Source organism: Myotis nattereri (assembly GCF_964212035.1).
Source record: "Myotis nattereri genome assembly, chromosome: 2".
NCBI classification, from domain to species: Eukaryota; Metazoa; Chordata; class Mammalia; order Chiroptera; family Vespertilionidae; genus Myotis; species Myotis nattereri.
In genome coordinates, this window is record NC_138076.1 from 180,498,464 (window position 1) to 180,513,541 (window position 15,078).

A 15,078-nucleotide genomic window follows, 5' to 3' on the forward strand; every position below is an offset into this window, starting at 1 on the left:
ATTTGAAGCACATTGCATGGTTGTTTAAAAAGAAGCAACTCATCTGAATGGACAAAACCCCACCACATTGCAGATTGGAACTTGCCAAACAAAGGAAGATAAAGAAGCATTCGCCATTGTGTCTGTCCCTCTGTCGGAGGTACGAGACTTAGATTTTGCCAATGACGCCAATAAAGTGCTGGCAACCACAGTCACAAAGCTGGAAGACGGCACAGTAACTCAGAATGAAAGGAGGTTAGTAACTTTTAAAAATGACTCTTAAATCGTCAGGACTCCGTTGTCCACTCCTGCAGCAATCCTTAGGTGGACACGTGGGTAACCAGTACTAGTTTTCCTATAGACACAGATGGAGAGAGGCCTCTTACGTTGAAGGTAAACGTTCCATTACCACAGTGGTATTCTTTTAATAGACACAACTCATATATGCTGTGCTCTATGGGGAGCACCCTAATGCAACCTTCAGAGTGCGCGCCATAGCAGCACACCTGATTCTGAGGAGCAGGTCTCGGTGAGTGACTGAAAATGGTGACCTTCAAATCTTGTGGAATATTTACTTTTCCCATTTCAGTTTGGCTTGAAAAGAGTTGTTTTTCATTACCCTCTAACATTTCCTTTCCTTTTATTTTTTAAAATAGTTTTTATTGATTTCAGAGAGGAAGGGACAAGGAAAGAGAGATAGAAACATCAATGATGAGAGAGAATCATCGATTGGCTGTGTCCTGCACACTCCAACCAGGGCATGTGCCTTGATTGGGAGTCAAATCATGACCTCCTGGTTCATAGGTCAATGCTCAACCACTGAGCCACACTGGCTGGGCTGATCTTTCCTTTTAAATGTTTCATAAGAGATTCACAGTACCTTTTGCTGCACTTGATTTGCGATTTTGGATTTCTAAAGGTTCTAAAAGAAGTTGTATTTTTGTTGTTGTTCTTACTTGTTCAAGATATAGTTCTCTGATCAGATACCACAAAACACACACACACACAAAGAAAACCCACCCAAATATATAATACCAGAAAACGGTCTTCATGGTGTAGCTCTCTGCTCTTATAACTCCCTCAGAGAAACTGGCTCCTTAATTCTTCAACTCTGGTTTTGGAAATAAGTGAGAAAGAGAATGGTATTGATAGATGTTAATTATTTTACCCCTACCTCATGTTGGCACTATACATATATTTTATCTAATCCTTCATACATTGGCACTCTCATACACAGCTGGTGAAATGATAGTTGGTGTAAGCACTTTGGAAAATAGTTTTGATGGTGACTAGAAAAGTTAAAGAGGCAACACTCCTCTTGTAAGTGGAACCATGTGGTGTTTGCTCTTCTGTGACTGGCTTATTTCACTTATAATGTCCTCCAGGCTCACCCATGTTGTCACATGTGACAGGATTTTTTAAATTTTTAAGTTGAGTAATATTCCATTATATGTATATATTGCATTTTCTTTATCCATTCATCCATCCATCCATCCATAAACATTGAGGATGTTTTCCTTGTCTCGGCCATTGTAAACCATGTTGCACAACAGTCCGACTCTTAGAAACAGAGAGTAGAATGGTGGTTGCCAGTGGCTGGGGGTGGGCAGGGGGGAATGAGGAGATCCTCTCTAGTGGGTATAAAGTGTCATTTACACAAGGTGAATAAGTTCTAGAGATCTGCTGCACAGCATTGTGCCTGTAGTTAACAGTACTGCCTGTGCATGCAAAGATTTATTAAGGGGGTCGGTCTCACTGATTACCACACGCACATGCACAAAAAAAGCAGCAGACACTCCATGACTCACCAGCTCCCCTACTAGGCTGAATGATTTTGAACATCTGTCCGAAAGATGGTCCTACACATGTGCACCAGGACACATGTGTAACAAAGTTCAGCCTTATTCTAAATAACCGCAAACTGAAAACCACCCAGTCGCCCGTCACCAGCTGAATAAGTGAGTCCCATCTTGGTAAATATCAGACAGTGGAACACAGTGTAGCAGTGGAAATAAATGAACTGCGTCTATGTATACTGTAACAACATGGCTAAACCTAATAAACCTTGGACTGAATGAGAACCAGACACAAGCTCATTCACTCTAATAGTGTTTGAGAGGTTTCAGAACAAGCGAAACTACACTCTTATTTGGGGTGCTTAAGCAATTGGCAGAGCTATAAAGAATTGCAAGGAGATAATTGTCACAGAAGTCAGGATGGTATTCACTTTAGAGGAGGCTCTTGCAATGTTCCATTTCCTGTTCTAGGTGGTGTCTTTATGGGGCTTGAATTATAAGTATGCCATAATGAAACATGTATGTTTTATGAACTTTTAGAAATATATCTTACAACACAAGATACATTTCCACCCCTGTTAATGGGAAAAAACTCATAAATATGCAGACAAGTGGCATAGCTGTTTCTCAGCTTCCTCTGTTCATACCTGTTTCCCCCTCACAAAACTGCATTTGACGACCACTAATTGTGCATTCAATTGTACCTCCACTCCTCTGGGGAGAATGACTAAAGGCCAGAAGCTGAAACCACTGCTCCCTTCGCTATAGATGGTTAAATATCAGAACTAAGTTATGACCAGTAAGGGAATCCGACGTGCAGATACTGACGCCACTTTTTTATTTGCTTCTTACCTATTAACACTTCCTTTTGATGAATCCGTTTTTTAGTCTCTGTCACTCCACATATGCTCAGAAGTTTACTCAGTCTCACTTACAAAGTCCCCCTTGCTAGGGATTACAGTGATTCTTGAAGAAAAAAACACACAAAGATTAGGATTACAAGCACTTACCACTACGGACTGTAACCCTGTGCGAGGTGCTCCTCTTGTTACTGCTGGAGAGAATCTTAACCTCTCAAGGTAATTCTGAGGAAGGTGGAGAATCAGGATTGGGCAGGGATTATGCATTTGTATTCCCCCTGCTTCCTTCTCCACTGTTTTAGAGTGAAAAACATCCTAGTAAAAAGAAGGTCTTGCTTAAGAAAGAGGAAGTTGCAATTATTGATCTTAATTTAGTAATTTTAGAAAAAGCCACCTTCCATCAAAATTCATTCAAAGCTGCCTGGCAGAGTTGAATACATTTATATGATTTTTCTCGGTTTTAGAATTCAATATAAAATTCTTTCTGAAAATACCTTACAACTCTGACATTCTCCCTCTCTGGAGAATGAAGTTATTATTAGATATTCTTTTACTCTAGGAAGAATGATACCAGGTCAAAAGGAAGGTGTTAAAATATTGCAGATTTGTCTCAAAATGCCTGCGTTGTTTGCATTCTCTCTCTCATCACACCCCCTTTCCTTCACCCTGGCATAGACGGTGGAGGCACAGCTCCGGGTTGTGCTCCCAGATCCTCAACCTCAGATATTCTTCCGTAGCATTTTCTGATCTCATTCTGCAGAGTTGCACCCAGAGGGAAAATGGAGGGCAGTTGACTTATGTTTAGAGCTGGAAGAAGGGGCACAGGCAATCGTAAACCAGAATTTCTGCGCCATGTTTCCACCTCTGAGGATGCAGAAAAAAAAACGGGGTTCCTCTGCAGCATTTATAGTTGAATATTCATTTGTTTCCCATCTTGCTGAGCTGTTGGTGTACTCCAGGCACCGGGCCATGAGGCATGTATGCATGCGGTGGTGAACGGCACAGACTGTGGCATGTCTTCAGGCCGTTTCATGGCTCACGGTTGGTCCTGGTGACAGAAGGCCAGCACCCAGAACAGCGGCCGTACAGCATGCGCTCCCAGATTAGTAGTCCCGACTGAGAGCTCACGTCTGCCCACAGCAACATCATGCATGTCCCCTTAAACTGTATTTGCCTGATGTCACCATCTCTCCATGAGCTATCTTTTGTTTGGCCTTTGAGTAGATGCTTCTTTTGCGATAGCCATTTATTCCAGATTTCCTGGCCATTTTGTTTTAGTCATGACTCTTTGAGGAGCAGAGAGATGGGTTTTTAAAATCTAATCTTACAGTCTTAATTTGCTCAACTTTGGTACATAATGTGTTGGAATTACTTTGATATCTAATGGTATTTTATTTTGTTTGTTTTTCCTTTCTTTAATGTAGCTTTTTTCTTTGCTCTCCATTTTTTTTATTGCTTTCTATAGATCGATGTTTATATTTTTCTCCCCAGTTTTTCTTTTTCTCTGCTGGTTTAGAAGCCATAGATAATATTTCTATTATTTAGAAATTGCCCTTATGTTCATAGAACATAAAATTTAAACTATTTGTGCAAACATCTTAGCTATATATTCTTTCTTATAAAACTTGAAGATACAGGGTGGGGCAAAAGTAGGCTTACAGTTTGAGTACATGGAACACAGAGTTTATTCTTATATTCTTATTTATTAATTACTGCATTGTTTTCCATATGAATAACTGTAAACCTGCTTTTGCCCCACCCTGTATTAAATATTTCTTCATTTCATGGGAGAAAAGTACCTCGGAATGATTTAATTATGCGCTGATATTCTGCCTCCCATCTTTCTTGGAATACTTGTCTAGAACCATTGTTCTGTGTTTATTCTTTTCATTTAAAAATTTTATTTTATTGTGTTTAGTAATTACAAAAAATAAATATCAAATTATTATGTATCACCTTTTATTTAAAATATTTTTTTTCTTTATTGATTAAGGTATTACAAATGTGTCCTTATCCCTCCATTGTCTCCCCCCCACCCCAGTCCTGCCCTCACCCTCACCCCCTGTTGTCTGCATCCATCGCTTATGCTTATATGCATGCATACAAGTCCTTTGGTTGCACTGTAAAGTTTAGCATCTAAATTGTTTTTCAGTTATTTATTATATTTATTAATATACTTAATGTCTTCCTCTGCTTGCCGTTATTTCTTGCATCTCACTTCTCTCTGGGTTTGCTTTTCTTCTTGCTGAAATTCATGCTTTATTCAGTGAGGTTATAAATCTTATTAGTTTTTACATATATGAAAATGTCTTTATTTGACCTCTACTCTTAAGTGATATTTTATGCATGGAATGTTAGATTGAAAATTATTCTTCTTTAGTATTTTTTGTTGTTAATCCTCACCAGAGGATTTTTTCCTCCATTGATTTTTTAAAAATATATATTTTTATTGATTTCAGAGAGGAAGGGAGAAGGTGAGAGAGATAGAAACATCAATGATGAAAGAGAGTCGTTAATTGGCTGCCTCCTGCACGCTCCCTACTGGGGATCAAGCCCGCAACCCAGGCACGTGCCCTTGACCGGAATCGAACCTGGGACCCTTCAGTCTGCAGGCCAATGCTCTATCCACGGAGCCAAAATAGCTAGGGCCCCCATTGATTTTTAGAGAAAGTGGGAGGGAGGGAAAAGGGGGAGAGAAACATTGATGTGAGAGAGACACGTCGATTGGTTGCCTACCACGCGTACCTCACTGGGCCTGGGGATTGAACCTGCAACCCAGGTCTGTGCCCTTGACCAGGAATCGAACCTACGACCCATTGGTGCTTTGGGGGCGTTGGGGAGGGGCGTGTGCACACACCACTCTAACCACTTACTAACACTGGCAAGGACTTCTTTAGTCTTTTAAAGTTATAATTTAATTATTTTCTGTTATCTCTCGTTCCAATTAAGGAATCTGCTGTTAATGGAATTGTTATTCTTTATTGGCATTTTCCCCTTTACTTTCTGGTAATTTTGTAGATTATTTTCTTTGTTGTAAAACTTTTATTTTTGTTTGTCCCATTTGATACTTAGTGAGTGCTTTTAATCTTAATATTATATCTTCCAGCAAGTCTGGAAAACTTTCAGCCATTTTCCTTCAAATATTGCTTCTTTGTCTTTTTCTCTCATCTCTCTTTTGTAACTCCTATTAAATGCAGGTTGGAGCCTCTTAATTCAGCCTCCTGTCTCTTCCCTTTATTTTTATAATTTGGTTTTAAAAAACTTTCAGTGCTGCTTTATGGATATCTTTTGATACTGTCTTATAAATCACTAATTTTTCTTGCAATGTATGTAGAATAGTTTACCTTCACAAATTAAATTTTTATTTAAATTATTATAATTTTAGTGTTAATGGTTCTTTTTGCATATCTGCCTATTCATTGCTCAAATCTCACTTTATATGTTGTCTTTTTTTGTATGAATATAATTGCTTTCTTTATCTCTTTGAGGATTAGAAACACTTTTAAAAAATTATTTAAAAATTGTTCTTTTTCTTGCTTTTTGTTGGCCTTCTGATTTTTTAGTATGACTGCTTAGTCTGTTTCTATTCTCAGATCATTTCATTTTTCCTATTCTATATATTGGAGAAATTGAAATGTGAGGATTACAAAATGTAGTTTGAGTCAAGAGTAAAAATAGTGATTCGAATTTAGAAATTTAGAAGAATAGCTATGTTTCCTAAAGCAGAACTATTCTTTATTGCTGTTCACTCATGGAAAAGCATCCAGTGTTATTCTCCTATTGACTGACTGTCATTGGGACTCACATGGTTTTATTTCATAATAGTCATTACAAGTACTTGATTGGGGCTGGATGTGGGAGTGGGGACTGGAGCAACTGGAGAAGGGATGTTCTTTTGAAGATTTTGGTCACATTAACTGCATTAAATATTTTGTTGATTAAATAATTTTTATTGTAAAATACTTTGTTTTGCAGTGTTTCAGTTCCTAGTTTATTAACTTCTTCCCCCAAATTAGCACTATATGGTAACATTTCCTTTTCATTTTACTGTAGGTTTGTAACCAAATTATTGGAAGACCTTATCTTCTTTGTTGCTGATGTACTTAACAATGGGCAAGAAGTTTTGGATGTGGTTATCACCAAGCCAAACCGAGAGCGTCAAAAATTAATGCGGGAACAAAACATATTGGCACAGGTGAATGTTTTCATGTGCTAAATTTACATATTTTATTTTTTGAATTACACTCTCAGGAAAGTCCTTGGATTAGTTATTTATTGCTGTGTAACAAGTTACCCAAAATTTTGGTGGCTGAAAACATCAGATACATACAATTCCTGTGGTTTAGGCATCTAAGAGTGGCTTAGGTGGGCAGTTCTTGCTCAGGATTTACCAGGCTGCAGTCATCTCAAGGCTCAAATGGGAGAGGAATCACTTCCCAGCTCACTTGTATGGGCCTCTCCACAGGGCTGCCTTGAAATAAGCCAGTCAGAGAAAGACACATGATCTCACTCATCTGTGGAATCGAAAGGGCAAAACAAACTGATGAACAAAATAGATCCAGAGACCTAGAGACATGGAACAGATTGTTGAATCTCCGAGGGAAGGTGGGGTGGGTGGGTGGAGATCAACCAAAGAACTTGTTTGCATATATGCGTAACCCATGGACACAGACAGTGTGGTGAAGGCCTGGGGCAGGCTATAAAGGGTCAATGGGAAAAAAAGGGGACATCTGTAATACTTTCAACAATAAAAATTAAAAAAAAAAAAGAGTTGGCAGCTTGCCTTCCTTAGAACTGAGTGGTCCAAGAAAGATAAGAGAGGGCACCCAGATGGAAGCCATGGTCTTTTTATAACTTAATCTTAGAAGTAACATCCCATCGGTGCCAGTGCATTGTCAAGGAGACAGGATTCCGTAAGGGTATGAATTCCAGGAGTTAGCAATCCCTGGGGGCTGTCTTGGAGGCAGCCTACCACAGCTTTTTACAAAGCTTTACATGATCTGACTATCTCCAGAAATTGTGTTGGGATAACTTTCTAGGTAGAATGTTCAGGAGAACTTGGAAGCTTCCTTCTTTCTGAATCTTCTATAGGAAAGTAGGGTGATCTGTTCATCAGTTCACAAATGCTCTATAAGATTTTACCCTGGAAGTTCTTTCTGAAATCGTTTAAAACGCAGCAGTAAATTAATTCACTTCCTGATAATATGCCCATATGTACATGCCTGCTTTTATGCATTCTTTTTGTTCTGTTAATTGCTATATAAAGTAATGGCCTTCTGCATTCTTTAACTGTGGACTCAAGGAAGATACTTAAATAAAAATCATATTAATATATGTGTGCTATTTGTGAAGCTGGGAAAGGAAAAGAGGAGACATATTGTCAATTAATATTCTGTAGCTGATTGTCTGAAAATATAAAATTAATTAACATTTTTCTTCAAAGATAAGTTGCAAATCTAATGAGACAAAGTCTTTTCTGACAATAGCTTTTGGGGTATGTGTAAAAATATGTCTATTTCAAGGACTTTTAGGGCCTTGAATAATTTATTAATATTTTAACCAACATGTCAAAACTTTATTTCAGTATTATTAGTATAAAATTCAAGGTTAAGTGAATATAGAATTATTGAAGAAACGTTAATCCATATTATATTTCATGAACTAAAGGATAATTTTTGTTCATTTTGCTTTCTTGTATTAATGCTCATGCCCTTTCCTAGGTGCTTTAAATTTTTTTTTATTTTATTGATATTTATAAACAGGAAGGGAGAGAGGAAGAGAAAGAGAGAGAAAGAGAGAGTGAGGGAAAGAGAAACATTGATGTGAGAGAGAAACATCAATTGGTTGCTTCTCGCATGCGCCCTGACAGAGTATAAAACCTGCAGTGTGGGTGTGTGCCCTACTGGGAATTGAACCTGCCACCCTCTGTTATACAGGATGATGCTCCAACCAACTGAGCCACACTGGCTAGGGCCCTAGATGCTCTTTTATAAACAATTTACTCATTCTACCAGCTTATCACTAGGTGATCCTATGTCCTGTCTTGCCGCCTAAATGAGTTAAATTCCTCAATGCTTTTTAAATCCTTCCCAATTAGTAACCTTAGAAGAAGAATCTGGGTCACGGGGTACCCCCAGCTGTCCATGTGGATCCTTATTTGCTGATAGATTCATTGGTTTGGCCACATCGTTATGTACCAAGAACAATAAATTGTTTTATAAAGAAGTTTGGAAGCAATATTTGTAGGCAACTTTCTGATGTCAGCTTCAAGTGAAAATAAATGTTTTTTATATTATTTTGATTAAAGAAAGCTATATAATAGGTGTAATTATAAAGCCTATAGAAATAAAACTATATTTTAGTTCATCTGAATATGTTGACGTAACTTAGTACAACCCAACATCTTTATATTTCTTATTTTAATAAAATGTAATATCTAATCAAAAGTAAGTGTTTTATTTAAATAATGTTTTTGTCATTCAATTTAGGGAATTCTTTTATCAGTATTTTTCTGTTTCTTAATATATTGATCCTATATCCTAAATCTTTTTTTTCATTAATATTTCAAAAGCACAATATTTGAATCATTGTGCTTATTAAAAAAATTAAAACACATTGCAAAACATCTGTCTTCATTCATCAGAATAGGTGGTTTTCATTTTGTTTTGTTTTCTGGTAGGTATTTGGGATTCTTAAAGCACCCTTTAAGGAGAAAGCAGGGGAAGGCCCCATGCTGAGACTCGAAGATCTGGGGGACCAAAGATATGCTCCCTACAAGTACATGCTGAGGCTCTGCTACCGCGTGCTGAGGCATTCGCAGCAGGACTACCGGAAAAATCAGGTCAGAGGGCGGCTGGTCACGACCTCTGTTTAACATGTACAGTATGGGCAAGGTTCATTGGTGACTGTTCTAGAACATTTCAAATAGGAATGGAAAATTGCACTTTGCAATGAAATGTGTCATATTGGGAACACACAAAAATGACCTGTATGTATTTTTGAGCTGACGTGTGCATTTATTCTTCCATGTAAAATTAGAATTGTTGAGGGAGGATGTCTAAGTTTGTCTGTGTGCATGGTATTAGCTCCTGCTGGGCTAAGGGCATGCAGGATACATCATGTAAAGAGGACTGAGACATTTCTTGGCTTTTTAGGAGCATGTGAGGCATCACATCATTATGTAAAGGCCAAAGAGTTCATTGTCTTGTGGGAAAGATATGGCTTGTGCATCTGAAACATAAGGGAGAGGCAGAGAGGGGGTGTGAGAGATAAAGCATTGCTGGAATTCAGAAGAGGGATAGCTCAGCTGTGGCTGAGGGAATCCAGGCAGGTTGCTTGGAGAAGGAAGCACTGGAGTAGGATGAGAATCATTTTCATAAATTGTAAGGGAACAGGCATTTTAGAAAAGACGGATCTATGAAAAGAGAAGGATGGATGCTAGAAAGGGCACTTTTGCCCAAAGACATTCCCAACTGCGGAGACAGGGAAGCCAGGTGTATCTAGGGACATAGTTAAAAGTTGTCAACTGCAAGTGACATTTCTTTTGTCTCATTTTTATCTTAAAATTATGTAATATTTTGCAATGTGTTCAATAATATACATGTTTGGTTGTTTAAGATTATTAGGTAGACTAGTGTCCCATTTTTCTCTTAGCCAGTTTGAGAGATGAGTGTATAATTTAGGAAATGTTACTGGTGAGTTTAGTCTGTGAGGAAGGATGGTGGGAGAGAGGGCTGGTAGGGCAGGTTGGGCTAAGCCATGTGTAGGGCCTAGGGCTTCAGGCCTAAAAGTTGGAGGTTATTCGGGAAAAGTTAGTGGTATTTATTGAGTGCTTACTTTGTACCAGGCTCAACTCCGAGCACTTTTTATAACTTAACTCAGTTAGTACTGAGTTAAGATGAAAAACTGAAGCACAGAGAGTTTAAATAACTTGCTAAAGATTATACAGTTTTAAGACTGAAGACAGTATTCAAACCCAGGCTCTTACTCATCACACTGTTTCCTTTTAGTAATTTGAATGGTTTTTGGCAAGAAAAAAAATTTTGCTCTAAGAAAAATGTGTTAAAATACATTGGTTTTGAAATTCTGTTTAAAGATTAAGAAAAGGTCTAACAAGAATATGTAAAACAGATTAGTCAGAAGATAACTAATATGACAAGGGGCAAGAGTGAGGAAGGCGACTATATAAACAAATCTTTAAATACTTTTTAATTTAATCCTACTTACAAACATCCTTCTTCCTAAGTGAAAATGCTGTCATTGGAATTATTTGTCCCAGCTTCACTGTATTCATTTGACATATCAAGATAAAGGGTTGTCCTTATTTTATTGGGAAAAAAATTAAGTTCCAGAACATTAAATCTGCTTTTTGTTTTTTTAGAATATATGACTGTGGATGGACCACCCTTTATCTCTTTTGGGATGTCTTTCACGATGTAGATCATTGAGCTGACAAAAGAAAACAACTCCCAGCATTCCCTAGAGTTAGATTTTATTTTCCTTCACATTCCGTGCACGTTCCAGTTCAATACCTTTCTCATGTCTGTTGAACTAAGAATGCTTTGTATTAAGCATAGACCAGTTTTCTCATATTTTTAGAACATGATTTTAAAATGTAAGCAGACTTATGTTCTACTTTTTGCATAATTACCTTGTTTCCCTTTATCCGTAGCTATGTTTTATGGAGTCCTCAGAGGGAGTTCTTTTGTGATTTAGCACTAACCCATATTGAGTCTCTGTTTATTTTTATTTATAGGATTTGGCAACATCTCTAATTTCTTTTGATTATTTGTGAACGTCTTGACCTATTTATCAAACATCTTGGAGGTTTGCATCATACTGTAGTATAATTACAGTAGTCACAAAAGTGTGTAAATCAATATGTGTCTTTAAAATGATGTACTAACAGAAGACAGTTCCTTTATTTAATTGGCTATCCAACAGAAAGCCATTATTTTGAAAGACCACAAAATTGCTGCCTGAAATATAATTAGATTTGTGCAACCAATATAATTTTTAAGGAATAGATAGGTTCCAATAATAATAATAAAAAAGCAAAACCACTTTCTAATGAATGAATTCTCCCAAATAACAGATACATCCCCAAGGAGAATACCCAGGAAACTGAAGTGAAAACGTTTCGATTGTAGGAGGGGGTAGGCTTACCAGTCTTGCCTGTACACAGACTGTGGGAAATGAGCAATAGTGGCTTGGAATATTGGAGAGTTAGTGTGAAGAATAAGGAGCATATTAACTAATGCATGGTTGACACTCCCCAATGACTTTCTCTTGCCCTTAGCATAACATCTTCATCCTTTACTACAGCCCACGAAGATCTACCTCTCCAACCTCAGCTCTTACTTTCTCAACTCGGTTCCGCACTCTAGCTCCAGTGGCTACCCTTTGTTTATAGATCACAAAAAGCTTGGGTTCACTACCACAGAGCCTTCGCACCCGCTACTCCCACAGCCTGGCTGGCTTCTCCTCCCACGTTGCCTCCTTTTTATCATTTTCATCACCTCAGTATTTTCATCATTTCCATCCTAGCTCAAATGTCACTTCCTTAGCATCTGCTCTCTCTGAAGTTGCCACCTTTCTCCATCCTTTTAGTTGTTTCATTTCACTTATCAACATGTAAAATGATCTTATTTATGAGCTCATTTACCTGCCTTTTTTCGCACTAGGTGAGAGCTCTATGAAAGCTTATCTATCTTGTGTACTGCCTTACGCTGAGTGCCTGGAATGAAGGAGGCTTTTAAGAAACATGATTGGATGAATGGATCAGATCAATTAAGTGATTAATCATGTTATCTTATTTGATAGCTTTTTAAAGGTAAAAAGTGGTAGGAAATGTTTTATCATTATTTTAAAGAGAAGATTTAATAGGTCATTGTGGCATATTGTACAAAAAGAAAAATCACCTAGGTCTACCTGCATAATTCTCTGTGTAACAGTATAGATCACAGAGTTATTTTCTTTCCATAATTATATTGAAATCATTGCTTATGACTTAATGAGTGTTAGAAGAAGGGCATCTGTTAGGGTGGTGAAATCTTTAGTTGCCATGTCATAAAAATTGTTACTTTAACTAGGTTTACTGTTTTTCTCACTTATACTTCAAGGGTATAGGCACCCATATTTAAAAGTATTTCTGTGTGTATAGTATTTTTGTCAAAATTTAACTTAAGTATATGCTAATATTTTCATTTCCTTCCTTAGAAAGTCCTATTTGTTGAAGAATTATTTACTTGCTTCTCTTTGTACAATGATTTTTAGTGGGTTTTCTATTATGAATAATTGAATCAGTGTTGCTGACTGTTATGGAACCTGTCATTTCTAAGCTGTTTGGCAGTGTATTCTGACAGCCTTTCTTTTTGCAGGAATATATTGCTAAGAATTTCTGTGTCATGCAGTCCCAGATTGGCTATGATATTTTGGCAGAAGATACCATCACAGCTTTGTTGCACAACAACAGAAAACTACTAGAGAAACATATCACAGCAAAAGAAATAGAAACGTTTGTCAGTTTACTCAGGAGAAATCGTGAGCCAAGGTTTGAAGTGGTTCATGCAACATTCTTTTCTAGAGGGGATGGTGGCTTTTTGCTGTATTCTTACAACTTTTTAAAGTTAAACTTCTTTTATATCCCTTTTATGGGCAAAACTAGATGAGGCTTATTGCTATAATAATTACGTATGATAAAGAGTTATTGCTTTATAGCAGACCTAAACCCCTTCTAGACATATTTAAATGTAAAAACATATAGTTTTATAGTACTTTAAAGTATATTCATATACATTGTGTCATTTAATTCCTTGCATGTTCTCACGAAGTACACTGGTTGTATATTATTATCCACATTTTAGAGATGAGGAAAAAGAAGACCAGGGAATAGTTTACTCAACAATAGCCCAATAAGAAGGAATAGAATCAGCGGTATATCAAGGGTTTCTGATTCCACATCAAATTCTCTTTGTATTACACTATGACGCCTTATCTGAGAGAAATGAATGCAGAAAAGCCAAGCCAACTGATAAAATTTTCTTAACTAATTATAATTAGCACAGCCCATAAATGTTAGCAGGTGGAAATGGGCCTCTGATTGCACTTTGATTAAGTGTGTGCTGTATTCCTGTTTTACTCAGGACAGCATTAGCTTTGATCTGCTTTTGTTTTGATATTCAATTCTGGGGTTATTTCACTTTAGGGCAGATAAATGATTTTCTAAACGTAAATCAGTGTGCTGTGGGATGAATAAATAGAAGTGAGCTTATATCCTTTTTAGAAATATTTGTATTAAATACAAGTAATTTGATGTTTAATATGTTTCTCGTGATGTAGTAGCTGAGCAACACATCGGAAAAATGTGCATGGAAATACTACTAACAAATGTATCTTAAAAGTCATGTTTGTTATGTCCTTAAATTTGTTTTTGTTATGATTTTACAAAATGCCTTTTCTTAATGTTCAATTTAATTTTTTTGCCAGATTTTTGGATTATTTATCAGATCTGTGTGTGTCCAATACCACCGCTATACCTGTAACTCAAGAACTCATCTGCAAATTTATGTTGAGCCCAGGCAATGCAGACATTCTCATTCAAACCAAGTAAGCCCAGATGATGGAGTCATCTTTTTCTGTTCATTATTTATGAGCATTGTAGTTCTTCATCATATTTCTCAGTGAAATTCTTAATAGATATTGTATGTTGTTAATTTCAAGGCTGGTCTCAATGCAAATGGACAACCCCCTGGAGAGCTCCATCCTTTCAGACGACATTGATGATGAAGAGGTGTGGCTCTACTGGATTGACAGCAACAAGGAACCTCATGGCAAAGCTATCAGGCACCTTGCTCAGGAAGCCAAAGAAGGCACCAAAGCTGATTTAGAAGTTCTTACCTATTACCGGTAAAGTATTGTCGAGAATTGTAGTTCTCAGTCTCACATACTCATTGAAAGAGATTCTCTGAGACTTCTAAAAGTCAGGTATCTAGGAAGAGGCAATTAAAAGAATTGTCATTACTAGGGTAGCTAAAATATTTAGTATTATTTAAAATATTAAAAATAAAAGTTAACATCTGTGTTCTCTACATATACCTCTTGCGATTTCCTGATTTCCCACTAATTTTGAATTGTTGGGATTTCTGTGCAGTAAAGGTTTTTTCTATTACTGATTGGAGCAGGTGCATATAAGAGACATATGAGGACCTAAGAAATGGAGTTGAGAGAGAGCTGGAACTAGGGGCAGGGAAGCTGATCCAGCTACAGATGCGGCCTCAGAGAGAGATAGCCAGTAATTTAGCGTATGTAGTGCTTATACATATGTAGAGACCTAAGGCTTAAGAGACACTAGTGTTATAGTTATGCAAGTTCAGTGGTGGCATATGGCAGCCAAAGTTGTGATGGTAGTCTCTGGTGGTCAGTATATTGTGAGAAAGAACCTA

At 37.2% G+C, this 15,078-nt stretch overlaps 1 protein-coding gene across 1 annotated transcript in view; it reads left to right on the forward strand.

The window, feature by feature from the left end:
• ITPR2 (inositol 1,4,5-trisphosphate receptor type 2) overlaps positions 1-15,078 on the forward strand; it is a 423,569-nt gene that overhangs the window by 121,776 nt on the left and 286,715 nt on the right. Inside the window, exons 13-18 of the mRNA XM_081114981.1 lie at positions 74-234; positions 6,689-6,830; positions 9,315-9,476; positions 13,015-13,187; positions 14,123-14,242; positions 14,357-14,542. Coding sequence (XP_080971107.1) covers positions 74-234; positions 6,689-6,830; positions 9,315-9,476; positions 13,015-13,187; positions 14,123-14,242; positions 14,357-14,542 — 944 coding nt within the window. The remainder of the gene's footprint in view (positions 1-73; positions 235-6,688; positions 6,831-9,314; positions 9,477-13,014; positions 13,188-14,122; positions 14,243-14,356; positions 14,543-15,078) is intronic.